Raw genomic sequence first — 16,865 nt, 5'->3', positions numbered from 1 at the left:
ATTAATTACTTCCCATTCCCTCATATATTCTTTTACTGCATATAAGTGAACTTGATAAAATGAGATGCTTTACCTTTTTGAAAAGTAAATTTCATTAATACCATTCTAATGAAATGAATATATTTAACAAAGTTTCCAAAAATTTGAGTGTAATGTCTGTCAGCATATTGATTGAAGCTTATAAATTATTTAAGTATAAATTAATAAGTTCTACATATCCTTAAAAATGTGGATCAAGCTGAAGAACATGATCAAAAATTTAATACTGATGCTAATGATGGACGTATAAAGCACTAAACAAATGTGTTGGTCTTCAGCCAGAAAATTCTCTCATCAATGAAATGAGATGGTTAAATTAAAATACTTCTAAATTACCTAGCTTTTTAGGAAATAATAAATAATGTAGAAATATCCTTGGTTTGAAGTCCTTTTATATGATTCTAATACCTTTTTAGAATAAGTGTTGGCTCAGCATTTCACTAAATGTATTACCCTAGGAAAGTCACCCAGCTTTCAGAAGGCTGAATTTTCATCTATCATATAGAATAATGTGTTGACTCCTTCTGTCTGACAGGGATATAAGGATCAAAGGAGATAATAATAATAATAATTAACTTATTCCAGTGTGTTTAAACCAAAGCTAACCCTGCAAATCTGTAGATGTTACGAGGTAGCTCTACTGAATGGACATATTGCCACGAGATCCTTTGTCAATGGCTGCAGGGTAAACCCTGGGTGACAGCTGCAAAAATCTGATTAATAGAAGAAATTGTGGAAGTGCAATAAAGCCTTCATGTAAGTCATTTGTAGATCAAGCTTTTCTCAGTTTTACAAGCTTTCTCTCAGTTACCCTATGTTGATGAATAATGGAACCACAGACAATAGAAGAAACTCTCAAATATGTTGAGTATGGAAGTTAAGATATCTGCGCTAATCTGAAAAATCATAAAATCTGTTAAGTTTTTCCCCTGAAGACTTTAGCCTTTCTGTATCTTCCTTCCTTCCATCTGTACTTCATAAGGAAAATAAAACACATCAGTCATTTATATGCTCCTTGGTTTTAACATCAAATGTCAATTCGCTGAAAGTCACTGATAATTTCACTTAACTATGACAAGAGAATGAAAGTTTTTGTCCATCATTAAATTCTAAGCTACAAGAGATATGGAAATGTATTAGAGGAGACGGTAGAAAATGCCACTCTGCTAAATTTAGGCCTTTGCCTCTGCTATTCCTACTGAAACTCTGACCTCTGTTCCATTGTATTCCAGGGCAGGAGATGGAGCAGAATAGCTGTAATACCTTCTCTGTTGTTCTTTCCTTCTTGTTTCTTATAAATACAAATACTGCTCCTGGCCCCTGAAATTTGAGTCTCCAAGGGTTTTATGTAATTCTCACAGAGTACCCATCCTTCCTCTCCTGATAAAAACATTAACTGACCATTCTTACTGTTCATAAATATTTGTTCTCACATACGGAACACAGCTTTTGAAACCTCCTTTAACTCTTTGTGATGCAATGGAGAAAGTGCTTTGGACACTTGAGACTACCACAACTCTACTGAATATTTCCAGAGGGAGCTATTAGAATGTCAACTAAATCAGGCATGGGGAAATACCAGAGCTTTGTAAGAGATAAATATTTTTAAATGAATCACATAATGCCACACTGGGTAAATTCTGAATTTTAAAACCAAAATCCTATCAGTGAATGAGATAATAAACCCTATTTGGAAGCGTACTTATTAGGTCAAAAGTAAAGATCAAGAAAAATCAATTTCTATTTTAGAATTCAAAAAAAATATAAATGAAAGATTAATATGTATACATATACATGATGTACACATACATACATACACATCAAGAAAGCAAGCAAGGCCAGGATGAGAGGGTGAGGAAAGTGAGGTATTTGCCTTAGGCATAAAATTTACCAGGGTACCAAAAACTTTAATAATCAAGATAAATAATATTTTAGTGCAGTATTTTGAAAATAAAAGTTAATGTGAAATTATGAACAGAATAATCACATTTTTTAATAAAGACATAAAAATTACAGATTTTTCCCTTTCCATGAGATTCTAGTATGGCCCAGCATGACATTATTATTGATACTGTCTTTAAAGTTTGGTATTTATTTTGTTCATGATGGATTTTTATAATTAATTTTGATTTTTTAAAAATATTAATTAAAACATTCTTTATTACGAAGTTGGTAAGTTTTTTGGTTACTTCTTAGTTTTTGCACTCAAGGCAAGTGCTTTACTCATTCTCTAGCATCACCATGATCTGACCCTGAAAGCAAACAATGTGGCTAAGTCAGTAATGAGCTTGTAAGATTTAACACATTGCTGTGATGAAGACATAAGCAGAGAGAATATTAATGCTCATGAAGACTTTGAAGGCATAATTCTTCTTAGAGAAAAGAACTGTTTGGTGTAAGATAGACCATTTCCTCAAGGGAAAGTGACTTCCCAAATAGGATGTGAAAAGATATATCATGATCTCAGTATTTGTTGTTTATTCACTTTTACTCTGCTCGGCAAAAACAAAAATGAATAACTTTTTTTTTCCATTGAAGATTATTAAAGTAAAAAATTAAGGGTCAGAGCAATTAAATGAAGCTTAATTTTCTTTTTTTATATCTGATTGTTTTTATTGTTTTGCTTTAAAGGGAAATAGTTTATGAGTAACTTTACAATTGAAAAAATGAATACACTCTTTGTAAACTAAATATAATTCATAATCAGATATGTATTTGTCCTAATCTATTTGCAGCTCAAAAACACAGTGTGAAAAGTAGAAAAAGGAAAAAAGAGAAAGAGATAAAGAGAAATTTAGAATGATCAAAATATAGGACAGGAAAATAAAGTAGACATAAATGTAAAGATAATTATATATATAATTGTATAGTAACAGCCCCATCTTGGAATAGGTTAGAGTCGTGCCACAAAAGACTTAAAAAGGTGATATTTTTCAGGGCACCTGAGTGGCTCAGTTGGTTAAGTGTCCCACCTCAGCTCAGGTCTTGATCTCATGGTTCCTGAGTTTGAGCCCTACTTTGGGCTTTGTGCTGACAGTTCAGAGCCTGAACCTGCTTTGGATTCTGTGTGCCCCTCTCTGCCCCTCTCCTGCTCATGTGCACACGAGCTTGTGCCCGCGTTAGTTCACTCTCTCTCTCTCTCTCTCTCAAAAATAAACATTAAAAACAATCATATACATGAAAATAGCCCATTATAGTGAAAAGATTGCCAGGCAGAAAGCAAAAGCTAAGGACATAATCCTGGCTCTAATCTATAAATGTTCAATGGCTTTGGAAAATAACACCACTTTTCTCAGACTGTTTTTCCACCTATAATGGGGCATTTTTTTACATTAAGATACTGAACTATTTATCTCTATTGCTGAGTTTTTTGACACTCCCTTAGATTCTGCACCAAATTCAAAAATCACTTACTGTCTACCATGAGCCAGGTAGTATTTTAAGTGTCAGCAATGCAGTACGGACAAGACCAACAACAACTCTGTTCTTTGGAATTTTACATTCTAATGCAGGGAGACAGACAATAAACAAACAAGCAGAAAAGAAAACATCAGATAGTAATGAATGTTATAATGAAGATATAACAGTGTGTTGGAGAAAAAGACTGCTATTTTAGATGGAGTGGTGGTCAGGGAAGGTCTTTCTGAGGCAGTTTCAAAAGAGTGAGTTCTGAATGTCTAAAAGAAGCCATTCTAGAAAGAAGCCACCAAAAAGAAAGATCTGGGAACACCTGTGTGGCTCAGTGGGTTAAGTAAGCATCTGACTCTTGATTTCTGCTCAGGTCTCATGGTTCGAGGGTTCAAGCCTCACATAGGACTCCACTTTGATGGTGTGGAGCCTACTTGGGATTCTCTCTTATTCCCTCTTTCTCTGCCCTTCCCCCACTCATGCTGTCTCGCTCAAAATAAATACACTTGGAAGGAAGGAAGGAAGGAAGGAAGGAAGGAAGGAAGGAAGGAAGGGAGGAAGGAAGGAAAAGAGAAAAAAAGGAAAGGAAAGGAGAAAAGAAAAGAGAAAAGAAAAGAGAAGAAAAGAAAAGATCTGGTGTGCTGAGGAATAGAAAACAGGCCAGGATGCCAAGATAGTGAAAAAATTATACACAGAGACGATTCCTTCCCATCTTTGTCCCCTATCTATATCCCCCCCCCCAAACACACAATTCAGAGTAGGAAATAGCTATTATTCTCTCTGTATCTTCCCCAAACCATTATGCATAAATAAGCAAATGGATTGTATATTCTTTTCTCCCTATTAATAAACAAATGTGATAAACATCCCAAAATAGGGAATTATTGAAATATATTTTAATAACAGCATACAAGTCAGTACTTCACAGGTCTTCAAAATTATATATATATTATATAAATTATGTATTTATATAATATATGTGTTATTTATATAATGTGTAAAATTATATATATAATGTAAGTATATAATCTATATCATGCATAATATAAGTTCTAGAATTTTTAAGCTTATACATGTTGAAAATTGTGGAAAATACATTTCAAAATATTATATATATTCTCTGACCTTTTTCCTATTTTGTATATTTCTCATCAATTCCTTTCTACCACAGTCATGTTTTAAATTATTGTTATTAACATAATCACATTATATAAAACTCTATATTATCTCCTATTTCAAAATTTCCAATTCTGCTTTTTGCAGTAAAAAAAAATAATGTATTCAATTACTCATTCTCTTATCAACCATTATTGAAAGTCTACCAGAGTGAGTCATTGTGCCAAGAGATGAAATACAAAAATTAATAAGACAAACATTAACTTCAAGGCAGGCAGAAAATTGTGAATAATATACATAACATTTAAATAATCTTGAGATGTTTTATAACATAACTGTACTTAGAGTAAGCAAACAGAAGTGAACACAAGGTGGAGCATTAGAAATGTTTCAAGAAGGAAGAAACATTATGGCTGAGTCTTGATTGAAATATTCACCAGAAAGTGGGAAAAGGAGAAGACAGAATGTGCAAAGGCATCAAAGAATCAAAACTGTGCATGTGCAGAAATATAGTAAGAGATAAGATTGGAAAAACAAGGTAATTGCTTAGAGTGATTATATTTTATTAAGTTTACAATTGAGCAAAAGGAAATTCAGGAAATATCCAAGAGACTGCTGTTTTACCCTGTATGTAAAAAATATATCTAAATGACTGGAGGAAATTTACAACTTCTCAGTATGTTGTTTATATGTATCCTGTAGCTACATTGATCAGACTAAGTTCATTTTTCAAAAGTATACTCTTAAATTTAAAATTTAGAACTCAGTAGGGTGCCTAGGTGTCTCAGCTGGTTAAGCCACCGACTTTAGCTCAGGTCGTGATCTCACTGTTCGTGGGTTCAAGCCCCCCATCAGTATCTGTGCTGAGAGCTCAGAGCCTGGAGCCTGTTTCTGATTCTATGTCTCCCTCTGTGTCTGCCTCTCTCTTGCTCACGCTCTCTTTCTCAACAAAATAAATAAATGTTAAAAAAAAATTTAAACAAAATAAAATTCAGAACTTATTATGGCATTCAACATGGCAGGTCTTAATCCAACAGATTTTATTCTAGGATATAAAGCAAATTTCAACACATTTTTAAACTGAAATCATATTAAATATAATCTTGGACCACAATGAAACTAAACTAGAAATGTATCAGGCTCATTCCCAAATATTCAGGAAAAAAATATACTCTAAATAACCCATGAGTAAGAAAGTCAAACTAGACATTAGAAAGTATTTTTAATTGAATGAAAATGAAAACACAACATATAAACGTATGTAAAATATAGATAAAGCAGTGCTTAGAAATGTGTAGAATCAACCGAATATATTTAAAGGTTTATAACAAAGGGTTTGAATCAATAGTCTAATCTTCACCTATAGAAAAAGAAAAGGAAATGAAATCCAAACAAGGAAGAAGGAATGCAATAACATAGACATGAGAAGAAATATAAGAAATTGAGAAAAATAATAGAGAAAAATAAATAAAACCAGAAGCTAGTTCTTTATAAAGAACAACCAAATTGATAAAACTTTAGTCAGAATAGTCAAAAAAAAAAGAAATTACAAAAATATCAATATCAGGAATTAAAGAGGGACAATCATTGTAGATATGATAAAAATTAAAAATATTAAGGAAACATTATGAGCAATTTATGCCAATGGAATTAATAACCAGTTCAATGCACAAAATTCTAAAGGCCTAACTACTAACGCTAACTCGAGAATAGACTGAATAGCTATGTATCTAAGAAATTCAGCTTGTACTTAAAAATCTTCCCATGAAGAAAACTTCAGACCCAGATGTGTCCTCTAATGAAATCCACCATTTATTGAAGAAATAATACTGATTCTACACAAACTCTTTTAAAAAAACCAGAGTATGAAAAGGAAAATATTTTCTAATATCCTCTAATTTCTTCTTGTACACATTGGGTTATTTAGAAGTGTCTGCGTCTTAATTCAGAAATGTACATAGTTTTTTCTTAATTATTTCTAATTCAATTCCAGTGTGGTCAGAGAATATATTTTGTATGCAATATACTGAGTTTTTTTATAGGCCAGCATATGGTCTACTTGGCAAATGCCTCATGAAAAGAATGTGTATTCCTCATTGGTGGGTGCAATACTCTATAAACAGCAACTAGGTTAAGTTTGTCTCTAGCGTTCAACTCTTCTATACCCCTACTGATTTTTTATCAGATGTTCTATCAACTTTCAAAGACAGTTATTAAAATCTCAATCTATGCCTTTGGGTTCTCCATTTATTTATTTATATATGTCTGTATTAGTGCATACATTTTTAAGTTCTATTGCTAGAGGAATCACATTAAGATTGTTATGTCTTGATGAATTGACATTTTTATTGCTATGAAATTCTTTTATAAATACCTAATAATACCTCTGGGTCCTTGAAGTTTACTTTGTTATTAATACAGCTATACCATGAAGTGATTAAGGTTTGCAGGGTGTATTAGGGTTTTCCAGACAAACAGAATAGTAGGATACATAGACACATATTAGAGAGAGAGAAAGAGGTTTATTATAATGAATTGGTTCATGTGACTATGGAACTGGAGAAGTCCTACAATCTGTCCTCTCCTAAATGAAGACCCAGGAAAGCCAAAGGTGTCATTTAGTCCAAGTTCAAAGGCCTGAGAACCTGGAGAGCTGATGGCATAAATTCCAGTCCAAGGACTAAAAGAGATGAAATGAAATATCCCAGCTCAATCAGTGAAGAAAGAAATAAGAAGCAAATTCCTCCTTCTGCCTTTTTTTCTATTCAGGCCCTCAATAGATTAAATGATGCCCACCCACATTGTGAAGGGCAATCTACTTTACTGAGTCCACCAATTCAAATACTAAGCTCATACTAACACTCTCACAGACACACCAGAAATAATATTTAATCTGGGGACCCCACAGCCAGTTGATATATAAAATTAAACATCACATATGGCATATCATTCTCCACCCTTATACTTAAAATATATCTGGGTCTTTATATTTAAGAACTGATATCTTACAAACAGTATATACTTGAATCTTGCTCTTTTATACAGTCTGAAACTCTATTTTTTAACTGGCATGTTTGGTCCATTTATATTTAATATTGTTGATCTTTGAGTTCATTGGTATTTGTTTTCTGTTTGCCCCATTCCTCTTCATTCCTTTGCACTTCCTTCCTTCCTTCTTTTGTAGTGAATGTTTTTTATATTCCATTTTCTTTCCTGTAAAGGTTATCTAATTAAATCTCTTTGTATTATTTTTAAATATGTGGATGCTCTAGTGATTACAATATTCATCTATAGCTTACCAGTCACTTAAAATTATTATTCAAGGATACTTCATGAAGAGTATAAGTAATTTACAAAAACATATATAAATCTTTTATCTTCCCTTAAGTCCTCTGTGCTATTGTTATATTTTACTTCTAAATAAGTTATAAGCCCCATAGTACTTTATTATTTTAAAGCAGTTAATTATAAAGTAAATAATACAAAGTAAAAATACTCCTTGCTATATTTATACACCTTTTTTTTTTTAACCATTTCCAGATCTTTTTACTCCTCATTAATTCCAGTTTCCATCTGACATGTTTTCCTGTTAACATGAAGAATTTTCCTTTAGTATGACTTTCTATGTGGGTCTACTGCCAACACATTCTCTCTCAGCTTTTATGAATATTAAATGCCTGTTACACCTTTCTTTTTGAGGTTTATTTTCATTAGATATGGAATTCTAGCTTAACTGTTTTTCTTTGAGAACTTTAAAAATACCATTTCACTGACATGGTGTCCATGGTTTCTGATAAAAGGTCAACCACCATTCTTGTCACTCCTCTGAAGTGTCTTTTTTCCTCTGTTGCTTTTAAAATGTTCTTTTCATATTTGGTTAGCATCTGTTACACTGTGGTCTTATTTGTATTTATATTGCTTGGATTTTGCCAAGTTTCTTGGATATGAATTCTTGGAAGTTACTCCTTTTCCTGTCCCATTCTCTCTCTCCTCATCTGGAATCCCAATTACACATATATTTTACTATTTGTTATTGCCCCCATAGTATATTAACACTATTAATACTTTTAGTCTTTTATTTCTGTACTTCAGTTTGGGTTGTTTCTAAAAACCTATCCTAACAATCATTAGCCATTTTGTCTGCATTGTCCACAATGCTGTTCATTCAGCTCATCTAAGGAATTTCTTTTAATTTCAAATATTGTTGTTTTCAGTTCTAGCATATCCATTTATATTTAGAGTTTACATTTCTCTCCTAAAATCCTCATCTAGTTATCCATTTATGACTTATTTGACATACTTATAATAGTTTTTTCTAAAGTTTTTGTCTGATAATTACATCATGTGGTTTTATATATCAATATTTTTCTATTAGACATACTCTTCCCTATTTTCGTGGCATAGCTCTAATTTTTAAATGGTAGTCCCAAAACTTCCTGTAAAAATTCAATGGAAGATGAAGAGTATTTAATATTATTTTGCTTAGTTCTTTAGAAACTTCAATCCTTTTCCTCTGTCCAGAAGTTAGAATGAGGATATGATCATTCATATTCTTTCAATGGTCTAGTTGAGCTAAGACTTGGAATCATCTTTAATTAAACTATATTCAGCTCAAATTAGTTTTACCTCCAACATCTGCCAACTGCCACCAAGATCTTTTATCCTGGTGATACTTGGAGCTGGGAGGAGTTTGAGCCACAATTCAGATATTTTTGTTTCCCTTAGGATTCAACTCTATAGACACCCAAGACACCCAATTGCTAAAAATGTTCATATCCCCTATAATTTTTATTTCTTCCTCCACTGCCCCTTTTCTGAGCAAATTACTGGTATAGGTGTCAGTGGGGATAGTGGGAGAAATTTATAAAAGTAAGCTATTTATTTTTGTGTTTGGGGCTTTTTCAGATTCTAGTCTGTCAATAGCTTAGAGCTTTTTACTCATCTCTATCAAATATCTCAATCTATGGCACGATCACTCCTCCATGTGCCCATATCCAGACCAGGTACTTGTCCACAAATATGAAAGCTGCCATAGCTCTCTGCTCGTCTTAGATGGACTTTGTCCATTTTTGGATCTCTGTAATAAGGTTTCCTTGCTTCATCCACTCTTTTTTTTAGCCTCAGAGAAAAGTATAATTTTATTTCTGCACTTTTCTTTTTGTTGCTAATACATGAGCAACATTCTTCTACAAGCTAACCAGAATCAGTAGTCTGTATTCTCATCATTTGTTTTTGAGAATAAAATTATGTTGATAAGCTTTTCCATTTTTCCTTTGTTAACTTTGTTGGTTTCAATTGCCCATTTCTAGTTTCCTTCTGGGTATGATCTATTTCACATTCATTTATTGAAATTCCTTATGTATTAGTGAATTAATCTTTTATCATTTTTATTAATTTTTAGTTAACAGCTTTTTTATTTTAATTTTTTGCATAGGTACTCCCTTGTACAATCCTGGGATAGGGAGGAAACATTCAATTCAATGTTCATGCAAGCCTCTATAATTGTTGAGAAAATAATCTGCCCATATATATGTGGTAAATTGATTTTCATCAGTTTTTTTTTTACCTTTTGCCTACACATATATATTTTTTACTATGTAAAATATAATTTTTTCTTTCCATTTACTATTTTTATATCCTACTTCAGTGGCCTTTCACACTTCCAATACTGTAATACTATTATCCTACATTTTACCATTTTTGGCATTGTTTTATTGTTATAAAACTGAGAACATATACACAGGTTCTTCTAGAACCTTTGTATCTAGGGTTCCAAATTCTGACTATCAAATGTACTTATGTAAAACTTGAATTTAGAAAAAATTAATTGGAGAGGTGATAACATTAAAGGTATTCTGTATCATCCTCCTGTTCCCAGACCATGGCTAATTTAGATATAGTCCTTCAGTCAAGAATTGGCAAAATAGCTTCTTGGTTCCCCATCTCCTGATTATTGTAGGGATAGATCACTTGGCAGGTTAGTTTTTTACTGTTTTTCTGGCAATCATGTCTGGATTCCCAGCATAGAAAATAGTATATAAACCACAATTTCTTTATCCATTCATCAGTTGATGGACATTTAGGCTCTTTCCATAATTTGGCTATTGTTGAGAGTGCTGCTATAAACATTGGGGTACAAGTGCCCCTATGCATCAGTACTCCTGTATCCCTTGGGTAAATTCCTAGCAGTGCTATTGCTGGGTCATAGGGTAGGTCTATTTTAAATTTTCTGAGGAACCTCCACACTGCTTTCCAGAGCGGCTGCACCAATTTGCATTCCCACCAACAGTGCAAGAGGGTTCCCGTTTCTCCACATCCTCTCCAGCATCTATAGTCTCCTGATTTGTTCATTTTGGCCACTCTGACTGGCGTGAGGTGATATCTGAGTGTGGTTTTGATTTGTATATCCCTGATAAGGAGCGACGTTGAACATCTTTTCATGTGCCTGTTGGCCATCCGGATGTCTTCTTTAGAGAAGTGTCTATTCATGTTTTCTGCCCATTTCTTCACTGGGTTATTTGTTTTTCGGGTGTGGAGTTTGGTGAGCTCTTTATAGATTTTGGATACTAGCCCTTTGTCCGATATGTCATTTGCAAATATCTTTTCCCATTCTGTTGGTTGCCTTTTAGTTTTGTTGGTTGTTTCCTTTGCTGTGCAGAAGCTTTTTATCTTCATAAGGTCCCAATAATTCATTTTTGCTTTTAATTCCCTTGACTTTGGGGATGTGTCGAGTAAGAGATTGCTACGGCTGAGGTCATAAGAGACTGTTAAAAACTGAGAACAAACTGAGGGTTGATGGGGGGTGGGAGGGAGGGGAGGGTGGGGGATGGGTATTGAGGACGGCACCTTTTGGGATGAGCACTGGGTGTTGTATGGAAACCAATTTGACAATAAATTTCATATATTGGAAAAATAAATAAATAAATAAATAAATAAATAAAATAAAATAAAGAAAAAGAAAATAGTATTCTATCCCTTCAAAGATTTTGCAAGTACCTAATTTCCCACATTAAACCCATTGCATTTAAAATAATAATTTATGTAATCTCCAACAGATCTATAGTAGCAAATAATTATCATTATCATAATGAGTAAAATCAATTGAGGGCAAGGTTTAACATAAAGGGAGGATTTGTAAAAACCCATTAGTAATAATCACGAAGCTCTGAAAAAGTCAGATGAAATAATTTCATGACATTTTTCTATGAAACCAATTACCTTCCTTTCATACCCATTAAGCAAATGGGGGGGTAAGGTAAATAAATATATATGTTAGAGAGAATCATATACAGAGAAAGAGGGCAGGGGGAGAGAGAGATTTTTTCAAAACAAGTCTGCAGAATAGCATTTAGCTCTTAATGGAGTTTTGCAACTTATTGATCTCTGCCCAGAATCCTGATGTTGCTCTAAACCACAGAAGAAACAACTGTGGATGAGTGACTCTCTTGCTTAAAATGTTAACATGTATTTTTCACAGTATTTAGAATAAAATAAAATTCCTTATCTCAGCCTAACAGACCTTAGTGATTTGACCCTTACAGTCACATAAAATTTAACCCTTAAATCTCTCATAAGTATTCATCATGTTCCAACCATTCAGGTGTTTGTTTTATATTCTTTAGGCATACCAAGCTTATTCCCTAATTATGTATAACTCTCCCTCATTGCCCACAATAGTACCTGACAAATGGGAGGTACTCAGTGAAATAGTATTTGTTAATGAATGTATGATTTATAGCAAGAATTCCCTCTTCTTGACTTCTTTTTATAAAATCTATTCAGCAGACAACATGCCGACTCAGTAACCTCCTCATGGAGGATTTCACTTCCTGATTGCGAAGGGTATAAATCACAGGATTCATCAATGGAAAGATCACTGTGTGGAAGAAGGAAACTACCTTGTCTGCTGGTAAGGCCCTGAAGGGGCGAGTATAGATGAAGATGGCAGGTCCAAACATGAGAAGTATAATAATGATGTGAGTGGTGCATGTGGACAGTGCTTTGCTCTTCCCTTCAGAAGCAGACCCATGTACATGGCAAAGGATGACTGCATAGGAAGACAAAAGCCCCAGGAAGCACAGGAGGGTGAGCAGGCCACTGTTGAAGACCATTAGAAGCTCCACCACGAGGGTGTCTGTGCAGGCCAGCTTGATGACCTGTGGCACATCACAGAAGAAGTTATCCAGTTGGTTTGGGCCACAGAAGGGCAAGTGGAGGATGAGGGCCACCTGGATAATGGAGTGGACAAAGCCTCCAAGCCACAGGGCCAACAGCAAGGCACAGCAGGCTCTAGGGTTCATGACTGTGGAATAGTGTAAAGGCCGACAGATGGCGATATAGCGGTCAAAGGCCATCACAACAAGGAGTAACCCTTCCCCTCCTCCAAGGAAGTGCAAGAAAAAGAGCTGAATGATGCAGCCCCTGTAGGAGATTACCTTCTTCTCAGAGAGGAAGTCCACCAGCATCCTGGGAGCCACAATGAAGGAGTAGGATGCATCCAGGAAAGCCAAGTTGCCCAGAAAGAAGTAGAGGGGGGCTGTGAGACCAGGGTCTGATCTGATGGTGAGGATGATGAGGAAATTTCCAGGAAGGATAATGAGATAGAAAATTAAGATCAACACAAAGACCAGGAGCTGAATATTTCGAGACTGGGTCAGACCAAGAAGGATGAATTCTTTCACCATCGTGCCGTTTTCTAGCTCCATCTTTTCTGCCTATAGAACATCAAGGAATAGTTTATTTTCATCTCTTGCATCTAGATCATAGTTCTTTTCAAACTAAAAGTTATGCCACATCTGTCACACCATCACTGTCCCACAACCTAAGAAATCTTTTCTACCCTTTATTCTGCCAACACCCTGATCTTAATTTTTTTTTTAACGTTTATTTATTTTTGAGACAGAGAGAGACAGAGCATGAACGGGGGAGGGGCAGAGAGAGAGGGAGACACAGAATCGGAAGCAGGCTCCAGGCTCTGAGCCATCAGCCCAGAGCCCGACGCGGGGCTCGAACTCACGGACCATGAGATTGTGACCTGAGCTGAAGTAGGACACTTAACCGACTGAGCCACCCAGGTGCCCCCAACACCCTGATCTTAAAGCCACACTCTCTGCTTCTTCAGTCCTGTGCTGCTATTAACTATTCTCTCACGTGGGACTCTGCAATGCCCCTGCCCTGGACTAGTTTATGATTTGCATAAGACATAAGAAAATGTTTCTGACTGAGAAAAAACTTAACCCCAGTTATCAAGTTCTTCAAGTTTTTATTTGAATGAGGGTTAAGGTAGGGATTGACAGCAAACAGGAATGACAGTTTTTTAAGGTGACAGAAATGTTCCATATCTTGACTGTAATGATTACCAGTGTCTGTTCTTTTGCAAAAAAGTACTAAACTATACAGAAATCGGTACATTTACTTTATGTAAATTATACCTTAGGAATGCTGACTTAAAAAGCTAAGAAAAAACTGTTTACTTGAAATATGTCCTTCTCCTTTATAGAATATCAACCCATCAACCTGGTCTAAAATTTTAAAAATCCTGGTCATTCTGGAGAAATTAAGATCTGAGGCTTATCTGTAATAGTGGCATCTAAATTGGGAATGTGGTCACCCAACACACATTATAATTTATTGGCATGAAAACAATAATGGTAGAATTTCTATATATATATATATACATTATTATATCACATTCTTTGATGTTCTACTTTTAAAAGTGTTATAGTTTATATAGAATCATGACATAATTGAATATAAAATATACAAATAAAATATAGATGTTGCTTGTGCATGTTCAAAATGGTTTTTATTGAAATGAAAAATTTTAAAAGCTTGAAGATATTTGAACAAGAACAAACTACTGGTGATTTAAAAGAATAATTCACATGCTTTCAGTTACATGGCACACTTGTTTTTAAATTGTTGTGAAATATAGAGTGTAGAGAAGAGGGCAAGAAGGGTCCACTAAGTATATGTAAGAGGGGAGAGAATGAAAGAGAGAAAGAAAAAAAGAAAAGCAATAAAGTTCCAAGTCAAGAAACCAAGGGAGATTTTTACAATGGCACATCTATTCAAAACATCAAAATACCTGCATTTTGTATGTCTAAACCTAAATAGATTAATTAGTAACTGATATTTCCATGTATAGTTTAAGTTGGGAATTATGAAATAGGTACTTTACATCAAAAGGCACATATATGCACACACAGTTTCCTAAGCAAAACTGAAGTACAAAAATTTACAAATGGCGCCATCCAAATCAGCTTTTCTGTTTCCGTCTTTCTTTTCTTTTCTTCCTTTCCCTCCCTCTCCTCTCCTTTCCTTTCCTTTTTCTTCTCTCTCTCCTTCCTTCCTTCCTTCCTTTAGCATTCACTGGCTTCAATATTTATAATTCCTTTTGTGCATAAAATCTGCTGTTAGAAAAATTAGGAATCCCTCTTTACTTAATTCTTAGTGTGCATCTTGCACAGTATTATACAGTGGTTATTTCATAGTCTTTCAAACAGTGATTCTGTCTTTAAGACATAGAAGAAATCTTTAAGCTCCTGTAAGGTTAAGAGCTACAGGCTCTTCCACTGTATGTTGTGTTTTATTTCCTATCATAGACTTCTGTTCTATTAACTCTTTAACAGATGGGATTCATTACCATCTAACATCCCTCACTTCTCTCAGTTAATATATGATGTGTGAAATTAAGACCCAGTATTAACATTCCCAAGACAATTGGTACTTTAATAAAAGCTTTGTATATCTCCAATAATTTTAAATATGAGGAAGAACTAAAGCTATATTAACAGATAAAAGGTGTTGTACTAACAGATAAAAGGTGTTGCTGTATTGTTGAATTCAGACTTCACATATTAGTCTATTTCTACTATAATTCTGACCATTACATTCCATGACAGCAAATGCACCACCTGAAGAATTATAATAGCTTTCCATTTATTCCTTCTTTCTAAACTTCATAAATATGAAGAGAAAAAGATTTACCTCTCTAGCAATCCAACACTACACTCACACAACAGCAATCACCTCTTAATGGAAGGAACAATTACTGATTATTCCTGCCTTTGTTCTTAAATATCTCTTCTCACAGTGAGGCTCTTACATTTTGAAATACACAGCCAATTTGTGATGAAATGGAGAATGTACTTTGGGAATTTAAAGGCTAACAAAGCTATAGAATGCTTTCAATGGGAATTATTAGAATGCCAACAAGATGTAATCAAAGTTTAGACTAAAGAGCCGTTAGGTACAAATATTCAAATACACTCAGTTAAAGAGACACTGTGTCACTGCTGGGATTTAAAAATCAACATTCCAGCAGTGACAGAGACAATGGAATGTCAAGCATGTTTATTAGGTCTCAGTGAGTAGAAAGCCACAGGAAAATTGTTTTATATTTTACACTGCAATTCAAAAAAAGAAAAATAGTATAATTGCTAGGAAATCATAGCTACATCAGGAAACAATTAATGTGGTCAATTAGGTAAATATATTAGATTCAACATATTTCTGGTGACAAAAAATAGCCAAAGACAAAATAAATGATGCTTACAAAGAGTCCTTTGGACTTTCCATGGAAAGAGAGGATGTCCTCCAAACAGACTGTATTATGCCCTTGGTATTTGTTGTTTTCATTTTAGACATAATTGTCTCCTATGCTCTGCTGAAGCAATAATGAGGAACTATTTCCTTTTCAAATATATATTATTAGTTTATTATTATTAAACTAAATAATAAGAATCATGTAGTAGAAGGTAACAAAATTTAAATTTTAGATTTGATTTTGTTTTAAAGAGAAAGATTTTTCAAACTACTAAAAAATCAAAATGCTAAACATAAAATGTTTCTTTAAAAAATGCAATGCATAGGGGCACCTGGGTGTTTCAGTCGACTGAATGTCTGACTTCAACTCAGGTCATGATCTCATGGTTCATGGGTTCAAGCCCCGCATTTGGCTCTGTGCTGACAGTTCAGAGCCTGGAGCCTGCTTCAGATTCTGTGTCTCTCTTTGTCTTTCTGCCCCTCCCCTGTTGCGTTCTGTCTCTCTCAAAAATAAACATTGAAAAAAAATTTAATATAATGCATAATCAAAGACATTTCATTCTCATACAATAATATTAGGGGACTTTAACACCCCAGTTACATCAATGGGCAGATCATCCAAACAGAAAATCAACAAGGAAACAGTAGCTTTGAATGGCACACTGCACCAGTTGGATTTAGCAGACATATTCAGAACATTCCATCCTAAAACAGCAGAATACACATTCTTTTCAAGTGTACACAGAACATTTTCT

General features: G+C 34.2%; 1 protein-coding gene across 1 annotated transcript; it reads right to left on the bottom strand.

The window, feature by feature from the left end:
* Positions 1-11,605: 11,605 nt before the first annotated feature.
* On the bottom strand, positions 11,606-14,169 carry LOC125909778 (olfactory receptor 4N4C). Its single transcript, XM_049613243.1, has one exon. It carries the CDS (start codon positions 13,266-13,268, stop codon positions 12,342-12,344), a length of 927 nt encoding a protein of 308 aa, XP_049469200.1. The 5' UTR covers positions 13,269-14,169; the 3' UTR covers positions 11,606-12,341.
* Between the last annotated feature and the right edge of the window lie 2,696 nt (positions 14,170-16,865).

The sequence above is a fragment of the Panthera uncia genome (assembly GCF_023721935.1).
Source record: "Panthera uncia isolate 11264 chromosome B3 unlocalized genomic scaffold, Puncia_PCG_1.0 HiC_scaffold_1, whole genome shotgun sequence".
Classification (NCBI taxonomy): domain Eukaryota; kingdom Metazoa; phylum Chordata; class Mammalia; order Carnivora; family Felidae; genus Panthera; species Panthera uncia.
This window is presented reverse-complemented; position numbering and strand designations above follow the sequence as displayed.